The sequence below is a fragment of the Botryllus schlosseri genome, chromosome 9, assembly GCF_051294905.1.
Source record: "Botryllus schlosseri isolate E-star chromosome 9, Bs_hap1, whole genome shotgun sequence".
In the NCBI taxonomy this organism is placed as follows: Eukaryota; Metazoa; Chordata; class Ascidiacea; order Stolidobranchia; family Styelidae; genus Botryllus; species Botryllus schlosseri.
The window spans coordinates 14,885,548-14,902,978 of NC_137244.1; the positions used below are offsets into that span (position 1 = coordinate 14,885,548).

The window sequence follows — 17,431 nt, forward strand, 5'->3', positions numbered from 1 at the left end:
TATAGGAGCAGAAAAAAGTATGACATAAATATATTAATGAATGTGTCCTAGTGATTGAAATGTCGGAACGCCGAACGGCCATTGCTGTTACATCGTTGGAGCGTACCACTACGGTACTCGTTACCTTTAGGTGGCCTTAATAACATAGTTTAGCGACCAAAGATGTAACTAACAGATTGTCAATGGTTGCCACAAATATTTGCTTAGTTAGCGAAATACCAAGCTGCGACCTTCTGATCTATTACTATTCCCCTGATACGCGATTAGTTTGTTGCGTCCATGGTTCTAACAAATTCACGGCATTCCGAGTCCACTCGAGTCATTTTCGTTTTGCCATCGAGTTAGCCCGAGTCTGAGTAATTCTAAGAAAGGTCGCGTATAAGTCCAACTCACAAATTTCAGTCACGAATCGTCAAAGGGTCAGGTTTTGTCATCATGAATTGGAAATGTGGCGAAATAGTGAATCTTCCGCTGCATGGTAGCGTTTGCAATTGATGTGATAGTGAAGTTTGATGAATAGTTTCAGGCTTTTGGAGCAATTCAAGAGGGAATTTTCACTTCATAACTTGAAAAGATATATGTGACACTTATATATTGTCAAATTAATAAAAATCTAAAATGTCGTCGCGAGCCGCACAAAATGCTCTGGCGGGCCGCGTGTTCGAGACCTCTGGACTAAGGAGTTACGTTATGGACCCTGATTAACTTGACGTATATGAGATGTATAATTTAATCACGTCCGAAGTTCTGAGATAATTTTCCTTCATATTGAACGGTTAAATTATCAAGTGAAATCGATGACATTGCATTTCATCCATGGTGTCTACTGTCTACTGGATGAATACTAGCTTGTGTATTCAGATTGCCGGATCCATTTTTAACATATGCCAACCTCGCCTGTACCCCGTCCTGTAGCACACCTCTTGGCCAGCGCTTGCCCATTTTTTATTGTTCTGCAGACTAATATCATCGAATATGCACTGGGCAGTGGGCAACTGGATACACATCATTTAGCACGTTCTTCCGGTTATTTACTATATTTGTTTGATTAATTGTCCCAATCAAGTCGTTTCGAATCTTTCCTTTCATTGTATGGTTATATGTTTCTGGTATCGTGAATCGATAAAAATGATAAAATGATAAATAATAAATAATAACATGATACTGATATAGTATACGTCCACTTTAATAGTAATATAGGTAACACGTGCATTAGCTAAGAGCGCCCAGAGAGAGCTCAATTATCACGTGATCGAAGTAGTCGAGAAAGTTCCACTCATTTACAGGTAGAAGTAAGTGATGCAATTTGAAGCAGCCAAAACTACTTCAAGTAGAAATCGAATTTACTGGCTTTGAATATTACTCAAGTAAGAAAATAGTTGTAAAAGACAGTCATCACTGCGATTCCATGAGATTTAAAAGCTGAGCTGGGTTTATACTGCTACATCTCAGGACAGGAGGTATATACTTTCAATACCATAGGAATTCGTGGCGAGATAGCGTACAGTGGTACGTCCCACAGCAGCGACACCAATGGGTTGCGGATTCCAGTCCGACCGAGGTCGACTCCAGGATTCTTACCTAGGTGTTGGAGATTTATCTAGGCTCCTTCTCGCTACGTGATGCGTGTAAGCGGTGTCTTAAAAAGCCTAGAAGTGGGCCGTGGTACATGTCGGTAAATACGGAAACATAATAAGAATATCGGTCTGGTGTAAATGACCAATGTAGTCGAAACACCATTAGTATCAGACAACAACTTTAGAAATTCGACCGCATCACTTAATGCAACTGGTATAGTTTCGCCGTGGAGCAGTGGTTACTAACCATTTTTATACCATAGTGTCCTTTTTCACTCTAGTAAAATGGTGTAAAATGAACAATTGACCATAGATATTGACTTGACACCCCACGAATACTAAATTACAACCAATGAATGAACTCCCAAAATCAATGAGAAGATGTCGTTGCTAGTAAATGGAAATTGGATCACAAATACATATACATTCGAGTTTAGTCGGGTGTGTTGAAATGTAACGCGGCGGATGCGGATCATGCTAGTCTATACACTGCTCACCAAGCGGAACCACCGACCGATTCATATTATCCCTGATTCAAACAAACCATTGTGTTTTATTCGCTTACTGGACTTGACTTTCGTGTTAACATCAGCTTGATTCAGGATAGTATGTAGAGCCGCAGATCTTCGACCAGCTATACGTTAATTATGCATCCAATTGTTCAGTGATTAGCGTATAAACGTTTGACTGTTACAATTGTAGAATTTATAGCTATACTGGTAGGGGTGCACGCTGTTAGTGTCATGCGGAACATTGTCATGTAATTTAGACGTGACTAATTTGCCATTCTTCTGTTTTTTTTTTCAAATGTCTAAAAATTACCGTCTTTTGTGAACCAGATTTCTTAACTACTACACTAGAATGGGACTAGCCACACTTTTTTTCTCGCGACCCATTTTCTTATCTTAAAGTTTTTCGCGATTCCCCAGCAACGGTAAATATGATAAACATTGCATCTGGCAGCATCATACTGCACCGGCACGTATGTAAACTCTATCGCGCAATTCTGTCATAATAGTATGATTGAAGTAGCCTAATTTGTGTGAAATTATTTTGCTCTCAGTTAGGGAAGCCCTGCACTTGAGCACTAGCTAATGATAGAAATCAGTCCACCCAATGTTCGCTCTAATTAAAATGGTCATCATTTCGGATTTTTTGTGCGCAGCTCAGATTTTCTGTGGGCAGAGACTGTGTCAGCACTGGTCAAGCGCGCACGTGCGCAGCTTAGAGGGAGCATTGAGTCCAACTAATATATACTAAGACACTAAGAATGGAAACACTCCTATTGTCAACAGAAAATTAATAATGCCCCCTATAGTCTACCACTATATAGATAAGCAAATATGCATGCATTCTTGATATCGTTCCGATCATTTCGAAAAAGCAGTAGGCACAACCCCGTAGAAATGTTTGAAATGGCTGTGCCGTTCATTCATGTGTCGCATTCGAATGTGAGTTCTAGCCCGAATAGCCTATATATATATAAATCACGTGCACAGTGGCACATTATATTCACGCGACTCGATGATATCCGCACATCCAATATCCATGCTATAACACCCGTAGCTGTTTTAACCCTGGCCTAATACGGAGATTGACTGCTTCTGGTAAATATGTCTCATCAGCAGATATTCTCTTCACGATTGAAAGAGGGAATGTAGTCTATACATTTCTATCCAACAGATGTCGAATATATATGTGCTCAATTACATACGTCAGTTGGTTTATCTTTATCATAACTAACATCGTCTGATTACAAAATGGTAGATTAAAGTGGATCTATTACGTCAAAAAGTGTATAGTATATATTTATTCTCAATCAAGTTGAAGTAACAATATATACCGAACACCAGATGGTGTTGTACTTGAATATTATTTTGATATTGCTTCTATATCAAATGCACCTGAACATACAGATCGATACGCTAGATTAATGGTGACAATACACGGTAGCTTAAGTAAGGGATAAAATGGAGGGCGGCTGGAATAGATTATCCTCAGTTGATTGAAAGTCAGTTCATAATACGGAAATAGTATAAATTTCGCTGGGTCATCATAATTGATATCAAATTGCTGTTTCATACGTATCACTGTCGCGTCATTATTGGCGAAGATCCGTTGCGCGCTGCAGCGTCGTATTCAATCCAATGTACAGGAAGAGCCTCGTGCTTCATTGTGAGAACACTACAATGCAAGTGTGGTACTAGTAATGATGGGTAATGGGGTAGAAGCTGGTTAGCAATTGCAAGTTTATTCAAGGTGCGATGCCTTCTGTTTCAAATTCAGAGGTATTCAACGTGACCAAAGTAATGGAAGCCACGCAAACGGAAGAATATTCTCTTCGAAATCTTCGATGGATTATAATCGTCTGCGAAGTATTGAGCATTTTCGTGCTACTGTCAACGGTTTGGATTCTGGTCAGCATAACAATTTATGTGATGAAATGCAAAAAGTTGATTGACCGCAAAGGAAGGACCATATACATTGCGCTGTTTGGTAGTGTGCTTTTTACACTGCCTGATGCCATCTTCGTTTTATCCTTGTTTCACCTGCATGATATTCCTGGCGCCATGATTCATTGTGAGTTACTGCTGGACTTGACAGCCGCAACAGCATCATTGAGCTTGCTAGCGACATACATATTTTTATGGCTTCGTTTGAGAGTGGTGTACAATTACAAGCAAATGCAAATTATTTACGGAACACGTATACCTTACATCAGCTTCGCTTTATTGGTGCTACTGGGTATCTGCATCGTCGGACTTGCTGTGCTTCACATAATACCAGAGAGTACGGCTTCCAGCGACGTGGGCTGTATCTACAAGATTGAAGACCACACAACCCCAAGACTAGTTACTTGGGATATGATTAGAGGTATCGAATTAGCAGTGACAACGCTAGTACAAATAGCATTTTTATCACTCTTTATACACCCGATGATCCGAACCAGACGCGCGGTAGCAAAGATGAACCAAAAGTTCCGAGCGAAACATGATGGAATCATCACGGTCATCAGGAGATACAGTATTTGTGCTGCCATAGTGATTGTATCTGATATCATCGCGGAAGTGTGTATCCTATATCTACCAGAGGGGTATCCAGGAGTAATAGGAAGCACGATCTGCGCAGTAGACATATATATTGACGTGCTGTGCATGGTGGCCACATTTTCTAGTTATAAGAATATTCTAACTGTACTTTGTAGGAAACAAGAAGAACTGGTTGCCAATCACATTGAAACCAATACCTTATGCAGAAAAACTTCTTTAGAATCTGATAACAAAAATGAAATATCAATGCTGTAATTGCTGTGACATACATGGTTACAGGAACTTAAATATTGAAGTAGGCTCATTGTTGATGGTCTAGGCCATGGCGCAGTTGACTTGGCCGCTTATGTCCATGTATGGTCAATGGTCATGGTCATCTTCACTACTGCCTTTCTAAAGTGTATTCAAGTCGGACTTGTGACGCAACTTGATAAGTGGAGACGAATGTTTTTTAAACCACGTATGTGCGTCATTGATCCCTACGAAATGCCATCGGTAGTGTGTATAGACAGATGGAATTTCTTTATTCTGCCGAAAGCAACTTTTAAAGTTTTACTACCCGCTAACACTGTATGCTCACTGTGTCTTCTAATTTGTGGCAGTACTGCATATAATATGAGTAATGCACTGCATAGATTTATACATACTTACTTACTATGAACTGTATATAACGATTATCGCTTACATTACAAAGTTTTTCGTCCTTAACCATGTACTGTACATGTGTCAACAATTTCATTTACATTTGGTTTGTTTTTCGTATCTCTATCAGCACATAGCTTATGAAGCGGATTCGAGTAGTGAATATATACAATACATAAAGGGATGCAATAAAATGAAGGTGGGCGCGTGCTGTCTAAGGAGGTGAATAGGACTCGGAATGAAGCGTTCACCGGAAGATTCCGTTATGGAAGTCATTGAAACAATCGTGACCTATATTGAAAATACTGTTCTTCAATAATCCGTTGCTTTAAAATATTGAGCATATGTTTGTGGAGCTGATATATCTCAACTTGTGATGCACAATCCACTGAACGCATGGTGTGCGCGGAAATTGTTGTCCTAAATGGGTATGTAAATGGCCGGTTTTGTGAATTTCTCCATCAGGGTTACAAATGAATGATATCAAGCCTTTTATGTTCAGTTTTACTTTCGTTTGGTAGTTTAGTATACCTGAGAAGTTAAAAACCCACTTGCCCCTTTCAAATATTGACGTCCGGGCACTGTGATGTCATACCGACTCGTTTTGAAGTAGATTCACTCCAGGTATTTTCGTCTGGACATCGACGAGAATGCTTTTCGTTCGAATGTGTCGGGTTGTGTTCATAGGAGTAGCCAGGATGAATATTTGGAGGGCTGTTTATAGATCACGTCATAATGAATCAGTCGAGAATTTGGAAGCTCTATCGCGCCTTTCTTTTCCCTGCCTACTCCATAGTGGCTGGGCTACCATCATACGCTGCCACAATACATCGACATCAAGTTCTGTCTTTATCAGTGTCCACTGTCCAGTGTCCACGAATGATTGGGAGAAAGTTGTGTAGGTAGTTCTTTCATCTCAATTTCGCACACTCACGCTTATGTAAGTGTTGCGACAATAGCAAGACACTGTACTCAAACATCAACGGGACGTTGCAAATACAAAACATCCACATTTTTTCTTCAGCGTTTTCCATGAACTGGACTTAGAAATGCACCAACCATTGAAATTCACTTCAAAGAATGGATGTGGTCAGGATGTTTCACATGGCTCGCATATGTTGAGGATTTATCCGAGGCTATAGGAGATCAGTGACCCAATAAATCAGAAATCCCTGCCGAATGGGCCCTCCTGAGTGCTCTGATTATATAGTGGAGTGTATATATCAAGTTCCGACCTTCCCATATAGCCTTCATATAAAGCATTTTTGAAGATCATTTGATTTCGAAATCTCTAGCATGCTGAGATGAGAGTTCCGTGAGTTTTCATGGTCAATACCACCGTCACACAATTGGGCATCACAGACACTGTTTGAGTGATAAAATATTAAATAGGCTCCATAACGCAGAGATTGTAGAACCCGTATTTCATCGTAGAGATTGCATCTATTTTAGGAGGTAGGAAAGTACTTTGCGACAAAGTTAGCGACGAAATAGCGACAGAGTTATCGTTGGTACTAGGGATGGTGTGAACGCGAGGTTCACGTTCGCGTTCTGTGTGTGAACCTCGGAAATTTAGAGGTTCACGTTCACAAACGAACCTTGGTAGGTTCTACACTGTGAACCTTTTTCATATATTACAATTTTTCACGTCGTTATAACATATTTGGTTAATTTTTTGGGCATTTGAACTGTAGGACCAGCACTCTTTGCACGGCGCTGGCAACATAAAAAATCACTCTCTACTGTGAGCTTGACCCGCAATCAGACATCAAGAATGAAATACAATACATGTAGATAGTCAGCGAATGATGATTATCCAACCAATCAATGCAATTTAGATAAATAATATATCTTTGTCTAATGTAAACAATCTAGCAGGCGTACGGGATCCATCTTGATTTGATATGTTTATTGTATCATTAAACCGAAATCCGTACGATTGTGGTGTTAGCTACCGTAGAACTTAATTATGGGGTAATATCGGTAGCAAGTATAGAAACCCATTTACACTCCGTTCAATATCAATGTAGCATTAGTCAGACTCCTAATACATTGCCGGTCTGCATGGCCAGGGCCGTTAAGGAGTACGCTTATATTCCCTTGCAAATCCTCGTCGAAATTGTTTGCAAAGCGACGAAAGATATTGATTTTATGTGAATATTATAGCATTTGATTGCTCCAGTTGATACATTTGGTGATGTTCAAGTCAGCATGTACTTCAGCATTGTGGGCTGAGTCGTCGTTAGGTATCTTATGTCACTTCACTGAAATGTAGGGTTGAAATCAGCAATATGACGCCACGGGACGTCATAGGTTCACGTTCGCGTTCACACAGAACCTTTCAAAAAAGTTCGCGTTCACACCAACCTGAATCTTTCAGGGGTCCACGGCACCCCTAGTCCGTACGCAATAAATAAAAGTAGAAGGAGCACCACGAATTCCACCCAATTGAAAAAAGGAAAAATCAATTACTGAGACATATCAATATACTTCAAGTGGACGTAGAAGAAGAAGGCATAATAATACCCAAGTAAGCATAGTCTCAATAAGATGAATTAGTCGAGTGGTCATGTGCATTTAGCAATCGTAGGTGGCTATTTTCTGAGCGGCAGGGTGCATCTTCCGAACTAGCTAAGAATGAAAGATCACACTACAAATATTGGTGCAATATTCGAAAACATATTCAGATAATGCAGAGCTGTTTTACCCAATTGTTCTAACAATTTCACTCATAAAAGTGATACAATACATATCCAAAGTTTAAAATGTAAGTGGTTTGCCTAAAATCGGCGAAGAAGAAATGAAAATAGTCTAAAATATAACTCCTGGAATAAGTAGTGCAAGCAGGCAGATCCTACTTGAGTATTCCGAAACAATAAAAGTAATTCGGTACCGAACATGTACCGCTGCCTCTTTCATCATTTCACTCCGTATACTCTCGAAAAGTCACATATCATCATTGTGATATATTTTACAGGGCATATAATCGAAAGTATCGTTACAATTTTTTACCCTACCCTGCAAGATTTGGAAATGTCACCACTGGGTTCATTCGATTATATCCAAAATTTGTGCTGGTCGCAAAACATTAGTATTATACCCAAATAGTAATAAAAGTAGCCTAATATAAATAAATCCTAATATCTGTGACCTTATGATGATTCGTTCGTCATATCCGATACGTCATGAATTAAGCAGTATGGTACCGGTGTCGTATTGCTTACGTTTGTGTAGCTGCAGCGTTCTGCACGATTCAAGGACATTCAGGAAGTATGGTAATGCGCAAACTTTTTGCAAGGATGAGGAATATTTATTGGCGTGTCTGTGTCACGGTTTAGTGCATCATTGCCAAAGCTCATCGGCGTACACCTATGCTCCTTTGATCCCGGCAGATGTTGAATCCTCGACTCTTACCTCAGCTCACAACAATTCACAGTTGTTTGAGGAACTATACACAGCCAAGATAGTAGTATTATTGAGGGAGATAGTGGTAGGGTATTTCCTACTGAACTGAGATCAGGGAGCTATGGATCGGGTATATGCGATGGATCGGCGGATCGCAGCGATGTGTGATAGAGAGATTGTTCACTGCTCATCAGCTCATTGCAGCTGTAAGGTAAATGTATACCATCGAATAATACAAGGTACAAAATGTTTTGAAACAGCAGTTCAGTGGTATCCTCCCGAAAAAAATGGCCTATGGCTTAGATACTGACAAAAACGTTGACGGGCACGGTATTGTTTACCTAAATATTGCATTACCACGGCGTCACGGAAGCATTAGAATGCAATTCACGCGATTTAATTACATCCAAGTTCCGGTGCGTACTGGCAGCATGGATGTGGTGGTAAAGGGTGTGGTGGTATATTTGATAAGGCGTTGGGGATATTTTGTGACAGTGTAGTCCCAATCGTGATATTTAGTAGACACCCAGAATCGCCAAGTGGCTATATAAGAGCTTTCTATAAATATGTGATGTGATCTGTTTATGATTAAGTCTGCTTAATTTCACGTGGAATGCATCGGAACAGCAAGGGAACAAAGCGTCCTGTTGCTCACCATTTTAGTCTAAAATGAATAAAGTCATAAGGTTATTTTGACGTCTAATCATTTATTTTATGATAAAAATCTTTTTGCCGCTATATACGGACGTGTCGCAGTTAGCGCTGGGCACAATGATTCGATTACTCGAATCTGAATCGAGTACTAATTTTAATGATTCGAGTCGAGTAGTAAAAGACGATTATTTCAAGTACTGAAATTATACGCTCTTCACCACTGAAAGTTAATTCATCGACGAGAATTAAATTGACGATACCATTTTCCACTGTGGTAGTCTCGAAACCTTGATTGTCTGTATCACAGCATACAAAACGTAGTAAAAAGCTAAGAACGTTTCTGGAAATAACACATTTACTAAGTCATGATCACCCCACGACATTGTCACAAAGTGCAATGAAATCGGTCTGGTCGATAACTATATCAAAGTATCTCTAATGTGATGAATAACAGGCATCATATTCTTAGTGATGGCGTAAAAGGCACATATTTGAAATTTGATGCATTACATTCTGTTATGACGTCATATTGAGTGATACTCGAATACTCGACTGGATTCAGAATTGCATCACTCAGGTACTCGGTTTTGTCCAGCACTAGTCGCAGTAATGATGAATAGTATGAATTCGCTTTCTAAAACTGCCACTACTCTACGGAGTAAGTAATTATTTGTGCAACTTGTCTTACATCACCATGCTATAACCTACATATCTATGGTAAACTTCTGCTTTTCGATGATGAAGATTACGTCTTTAACAAGAATAGCAAACCACCAAACGCAAATCCATGACCGAACACTAACAAGCAATAGGCACTAAAGGTTACTCAATTCGAGCGCTTTGTTTTCCAACGTCGGAGGCTCATCTAGCTTACAGCGAAAGCAGAATATGAATCCCAGTAGATATTCGGGAGTGTGGAAATACATTTTCTTACCAATGTAGGAAGAAGTTGGTCTTTAATTAGGAAACCTCTCCAGTTGTTTCGACTCCCTTCGTTTCGTGTGTTTCGAAATAAATAGATATGAATGAGAATAAATGAATGAATATGAACATATTATGATGTCACATTTCCGATAAATATCAAATACAACTAGAAATGACATCATCGGCAATAGTTAATACGAGAGAATACCTTTAAAGTAGACCAAACGATAGACTGAAAGTACAGAATCGGTCGGCGCCATTGGACTTACAGGCGATCGTGACTTACTACCTAAAATAGAAATGTTATTAATCAGCGCAACTTGATGAGGAACTACTTGTGTATCACACCTTGTTCTTTGCTACGCCTTCACACGAGACACGGTGGGGTCGATAGAACAGCACCTGATGCGTCAGAGCCGAAGCAACAATCATACAATGACTGAATTCCGATCGGTTGAGGTAACACTCGATCTCCACCGTGATGCGACGGCTAGAATAGAAAATCGCTTGAGTAACGAGCCGTTCCCGGCTTGCCGCTATATATACAACATTGTGTTGAAAGATTACGACATGATTTGTAAGCGAAGCGTATTTTATATATGTCGGACTGGTGTGCCGACTCGGTATACAGAATAGAAACGGCAAATCGTAACAGGAGGTAGAAGATAATTTCATTCGCCGTATGTCTAGCTTGGACTAGGTATAAACTGAACCAGTACCACCTTACAACGCAGATTACAGGAACCAAGGACGCAGTATATTAGCGATCAGTAACAATTTTACGTTAGCCCGCGATTTTGGTGATGTATGAAGCCTGGTATATGTTTGTGGTTGGACAGTGAACAGATGAAGGTCAAAATATTGGAGTCCGCGACATTCACCCCAAATTTCGGAGTTGAACAATGACGTAACGTTACCAATATTCGTGGCGATGCAGTGGAAACGGATGGTATCATAGTGAACCAGTCCGAGGGGGCATGGGTGCCTTACGTTACGATATATTATGATGCTAATATAACACGAAAAATTCGTGGTACGAATTACGATAACTTTTATCGTATGGTACCTACGGTACCGTACCGATTCCATGAAGGCGAGAGCCGAATGCTAACGGTTAATATAATTACGAGATATGGGATGTTTTGTCAATCCAACCTCTAGTCCAGGGGTCCGAAACCTGTTCTGCCAAAAGAGCCATATTGGTCGTATATTTTCAATTGTAATTCCCTAAGATATCAGTCAACTGTAAAGTAAACGTTGGATATTCGTAGCGTCCTGCAGGCACGAAATCGAAGTTCAATGGGGTTCGTCACGCATGAGCGATACAATGAAAATATGATATTATGGAAATGCTGGAGCCCTCGAAATCGTTGTCGGTTCGACAGTTATAGTACGTAGATATGGATGATGGGTACGGAATGCATGCTCTAATGATGATAATGACCGCCGACTGTAAAAATGCTTCATAACGATATAATCCTGGTCAAAGATATGTTTGGTCCGTTTAAGACGGGATCGGAAGCCTTTTTCGTCAAAGGAGTCATATTTAACCTATATTTTCAGTTATCAATATCATTTCACCCTGACGTCACAATTGAAGATTCGTGACGTAATGGATTAAAACAAATAAAAAAAATAAAACAATAAAAACATGTTTTAAATAAGGGCGATGTTTTAAAAAGATTTATTTTAAATAGATTTTTGTTTTAAATGCAACCTTACTTATTACCGTGTATTTGTAGGTTTCCATTAAATCCACTGCATTCGCCAGTTCTGTACTGATGTTTCATTCACTTTTATGAAATTTTAAAACATTACGGCAGCGCCCATAAGTTTGCAGTTGCTGTGTCTTGTATGAATATGTCATCTTCATGTGGCGCAAGTAAATCACGTCGAATTTTCTCTTTGAAAAATATGCGTACTACTGCATGGTAGCAACTCCACGGAGCATGCGAGGACTTCACTTCCGCACTCATCACCACGTCGCTATATTCACTTTCAAACTCTTCCATTAGAGAACGGAAGTGTCTGTCTTTGAATGCGCGAGAAAATATAAGATTGAATATTTTCGTCACAATGTCCATTGTGACTTTTAGCGCTCCACCTCTTAGCTTGCTGCACAATTTGTTTGCCTGCTGGTACTCGAAAATAAGCTCATTGCTGAGCAATTGTTATTCCCCCTCGTTCGCCCTGTGAGGTATAGCAAAGCCAGCATTTCCTCTACAAATATGCCTTGAAAATGCACTCAGCTTAATAGCTGTGCTATGTCTGTCCAGTGTCCAGTGTCGAGTCGGTGATTTGTTCAATGCTGGGCTTAAGTAGCCTTCTCGACATTTTCAAGGTATTTCAGCAACTGTGATAAAATATCATCAGACATTGCGTCTACCGGGGTATCGTAGGCCCCTCGTCTACTCTTCTGGTCACGATTGAATTAGACAACTGCAGCTTCGAGATTTACTAGATAATGTTGTCCTTGTTTCTAATTTCTGGAAACAGCGAATTCGCTAGTCTGCTAGAGTTTTCTTCGGTAGAGGGAAGGTAGAGGGTGATAATGTTTTGAAGCGGTACCGTACTACCTGCGACCTGAGATCCGTTTCTATACTTCTTAATATCAGTGTAATATGCACACAGCATAGTTCAAACGGATGCCGTTTTATCAAAACAATGACAGCTTCATATCGAGCATATTGAGAAACCATAACATATCAAAGAATGAGTCATCAACAAACAGAACAGAGTCGGTGAGATGAGCGAGCTCAGTTGCTAAATTAATATGTAACAATACCGTACACGTAGTAAGTGCATTCATAATATTCCAAGATGTTGCGGGCCTGAAAATAAAAGGTAGGGGCCGCATGCAGCCCGCTGGCACCGAGTTGAGAACCGCTGATGTAAATTATGAAGCAAAACTAGCAATTGTGGGCAATAGTAGCCGGGGACCCCGGGTTAAGAACCCTTGATGTAGACATTATGCTACTGTTTACGCATTGGAAGAAAAAGAATAAGTCGAATGCTGGCACAATAACTTCTGAAATGATCAACATGCTGTTTGCTTTTACTGGGTCTTTGTGTTTGGCAATCCTAAAGCCTTTCGAAGTACGATTCTAGATGTGACTATATCAAACTGCTATCATTTTCGATATATATTACATATTTGCATACTCGAAAGCAAGGATCTATACATCATATGTTTGTGTCACTGGTATCGGTTCTTTAGTACCTCTTGGTGACAGATGTGACCGGATGTAAAATTTAAACCGATTCAGGAGAGTGATCGTAACCAGTGATTTTCAATTGTAAATACGCCATACAGGATATATATTCTAGATTTACTATGATTCATAAATGCCTGACAAAAAGTGACTGCGTACGACAAACTCTGATTTAGTTGGAGTTAGTGAAGGAAAAGACGAGTCGCAACTCCGAATATGGGAATTTCAGCGTACAACATCTCCAATGCCAATATGACGGTTTCGCAGGCTGCTGTTCTACGTTCGCACATGGTAGCGTGTGAAGTACTCAACGTATTCATCTTGTGCGGGACAATTTGGACACTCGTGTGTGCTTTGATTTATGGAAAATATACACAGAAATGGAACAAAAAGTCAAGGAATACTATATACATCGCATGCTGTGTAGCGATACTGCTTTCAGTACCTGATGCCATTGTGATTCTAATACTTTACAGCGTATCGGAATCACCTGATCAATATCAATGCGAAATCGTAATGGATCTGGCCACTGCTATGGCCTCGATGGGCCTGCTTGGAACGTACGTATTTTTATGGCTACGCCAGCGCGCCATTTATAACAATAAGTACATGAGAATTATGCACGGACGATGGATGCATCTCATCAGTTGGTTGTTGCTAATACTAATAGTTGTGTGCTTGATAAGCGTAGCTTGCGTGTCGATAGTAGAACGTTCAATCGTCGCCACTGATCTGGGCTGCATGCTCCAACACCACGAAGTGCAAGGGAATTCGTCAGTGAACTGGGAGGCTTTGCGTATCATGGAGTTGTGTGCCACCACCCTCTGCCAAATAGGTTTCCTCATATTATTCCTGTATCCGATGCTCCAAAACAGAGCGATGATGAAAAAGGTATGCGCCAAGCAGAAGAGACGCCGGGACAGAGTGGACAGAGTGATAAGGAGATGTGCCATATGCGCTGCGATCGTTATATTATCAGACATTGCCACAGAGATTTGGATACAGTTTATTCCGCCGTATTACCCCGTGATGGTGTTAGGAACGATAAACGGGCTGGACCTGTTCGTGGACGTAATATGTGTCGTGGCAACATTTGATGATTTCACTGTAATATTGACAACACCTTTCAGACAGAAATCGACCATTGTAATGAATCGCCCGACGCAAAGTAAGTTCGAATCCCACGACTCAGAAAAGAGCTCAAGAGGGAACGAGGTCACCAAATCAACGCGAAAAGTGAGTTTGACTTCAACGAAATTGACGGATGTGACCGATAGACTTGTGAAACCTGGGTAACATAAAGCTACCCCTAAATGAACCAGAAGGGATGAAAATCATACAGTCTGCGTAACGGTTATATGCTACGGCAGCGTAGGAGCGTCGTAGCTACAAATCACTCTGAGGACGTCACAACGCTCAGTAAACCATGCAGTCATATTTCTTTTCCCGCGCGCCTGTACCGTTTAAAAAATGCACCGGATGTCCTTTTATTACAGTTGTCGTATCTAAAATCATGAATGAAACCCAATGAATCATACCGACCGTAAATTGTATATTTATATGACCGACGTGCTGTGCGATAGGCTCGGTATTTTACATAGTTGAATGATTAAATAGTATATTCATATTGAAATGAACCCGAATATTTTCGGCTGACACTCGTCAGGGGTAATCGTCAGCAACTAGTAGAGAATTGTTGAATGAAGTTGAATGAAGAACCTACACATAGAAATACCGATTCTTTGTTATCAGAGCATCGTCTATCCACATATGCCATATGCTAAATTGTATGCAAGGAGAATTAAACGACCATGGCTAATACACTTTACTGGGATCGTCCTGATATTCTAAGGCTGTGAGTTCATTTATATATTTCTATGATGAAGAAAATGTTTGTCCAGCTACTATAGCAAGGGATGATTCCGCTACGTCGGATGATTCAATTGAAAGTGTAGACTTGGATATTCGAACTCAATTTTAGATCCAATTGAAATTGATTTGCGCACGCTGCTGCAAACGGCATGTCAAAGTTTGTAAGCATGTACGACGTACATGTACAGTAAACTGTACAGTGCACACTGTGATATTCATTACTTTGATCCAATGCACCGCGGCCGATCCAAGTATTGCGCAGAAATTTGTTTACTTTTAACTTCAGATTGCCATGATATATTAGATTGAGTTTATTCCATTTTCCGTATGGAATAACAATGTTCGGTTATTTCTTGAATCTGTATTCACATGCGCAAACAAGAGAATTGCACTTCGATTTATTTCTTCACTGCACTATTCCTGTTTATGACATTTCGTTTTCAATTTTCGGTGGCTGCCATACGCTATTCTGATTATATTTTCCCGCATAAATAAACAAGTATATATTATACCGATTTGTCGGGGTTGTATTGACAGAAAGAGTCTGATTTAGGCCTTGGGGTAAGCTTGATTTATATTATTATATATTAGGTAACAGGGTTGTAATGACTCAAGTCATGACTAGACTCGAGTCACGATTTTCTGATGACTCAACTTGACTCGAGTCTTTTTCTCAAAATACGGAAATTACTCGACTCGACTCAAGTCAATATGTGTATTGACTCGACTTGGACTCAGTCATTGCGCGTGACTCGAACAAAGTCGTATGACTGGAGACTCAGACGGCCAAGACCGACATTTCATTGTAATTACGAAGAATAGTAAAGTAACCACCCCATTGGGATTTCGTCTATTGGTACTGGTATACTTGAAAATGCGACCAGAAACTATTACAAGTGACGAAAATTAGTATGCTATAGATGCGGACCATTGGATATCAGTGGGTTTAACAACACTTTAACTGGAAACTGAGCAGTCAATACAATGACTTTAAACTCGGACCCGAGTCATAATACCATGACTCGGACTCGAACCTCTGCTCGATGACTTGAGCTAGGACTTGACTCGGTGGCTAATTGAAAATGACTCGACGTGACTCGAGTTAAAACTATAAAAGTGAGATTGACTTGTGATTCGGAGCCTTGTGACTTGGTTATAACCCTGTTAGGTAGGGTTACCAATCCTAGCATACGTCCTCGTTTTGTCCTCTTTTTTCAATCAATTGAAAGTGTTCTCGGAGGCCTCCTAAATGTCCTCTTTTATGGGAATTTGTCCTCTTTTTCAACAAAACAGTATTGAAATGCCATCAAATAAACTCGACCTCGACGCAGCGAACGTCAGCGTCTCGTGAAAATCGCGTAAAACGGAGGTCGAGTCGAAGTGGTGGCCTTTTTTTAGTCAACACAGGTACTATTGGTCGAACACTTTTAGAATTAACCATTTTCTTTTTCGGTATTACAGCTGTCGTAGTTTTTCAAAAGCGTCCTCTTTTTCTGATCTCAAAATATGGTAACTCGAAGATTAGGGTCTCACATTACAATGGTAAATCCTCTGCAAAGTAACACTGTGTTATGATGACCCCGAAAAAAATATTATTATATTCTTTTGACTGGAGATGTAAACGCATAAGGGAATTCACCGCTATTTATCATGTTTTTTATATTTTCAATGTTTACTTGAATGTCTGACTTGGTGACTTGAATATCTGACTTGGTTGGTTTATTTATTTTATTAAAGATATGTATAAGTATATATATTCTCACTTGACGTTTTTGAATAGATTGTATCATTAGTATGGGAGTTGCTATGCTGGAGGTTTTCTTGGACTATATCGACAAGACAAAGTGTGAATTATGTCGCCCAAACTTATTTCTAGAGTTGTTCTGCAGTATATACCTTTCCAGCTGCTGGTATTTAACTTATTATTAAGTATTTTTTACTGTTCCCGAATTTCGATACCTGAGCAATGAGCGTAATGACTACACTATATGGTATTATATCGCGGTTTTATAAATCCTTCGTGACTGCGTGCATATACCGTCCTGCGTTCCTACGTGCAAGCGACATTTTTATTAAAATGTTGCGTTTGAGTTAT

General features: G+C 39.9%; 2 protein-coding genes across 2 annotated transcripts; both read left to right on the forward strand.

The window, feature by feature from the left end:
* The first annotated feature begins 3,062 nt into the window (after positions 1–3,062).
* On the forward strand, positions 3,063–5,472 carry LOC145447066 (uncharacterized). The gene is made up of 2 exons (XM_080325494.1): positions 3,063–3,184; positions 3,864–5,472. The coding sequence occupies exon 2, from the start codon at positions 3,887–3,889 to the stop codon at positions 4,880–4,882; it is 996 nt and encodes a 331-aa protein (XP_080181620.1). The 5' UTR covers positions 3,063–3,184; positions 3,864–3,886; the 3' UTR covers positions 4,883–5,472.
* Positions 5,473–12,903: 7,431 nt separating this feature from the next.
* LOC145446029 (uncharacterized) lies at positions 12,904–15,851 on the forward strand. The gene is made up of 2 exons (XM_080324215.1): positions 12,904–15,052; positions 15,156–15,851. The coding sequence occupies exon 1, from the start codon at positions 13,681–13,683 to the stop codon at positions 14,758–14,760; it is 1,080 nt and encodes a 359-aa protein (XP_080180341.1). The 5' UTR covers positions 12,904–13,680; the 3' UTR covers positions 14,761–15,052; positions 15,156–15,851.
* Positions 15,852–17,431: the final 1,580 nt, after the last annotated feature.

Coding starts and splice junctions, on each gene's coding strand:
- LOC145446029 (XM_080324215.1), top strand. CDS start 13,681: ATGGGAATTTCAGCGTACAACATCTCCAATGCCAATATGACGGTTTCG.
- LOC145447066 (XM_080325494.1), top strand. CDS start 3,887: ATGGAAGCCACGCAAACGGAAGAATATTCTCTTCGAAATCTTCGATGG.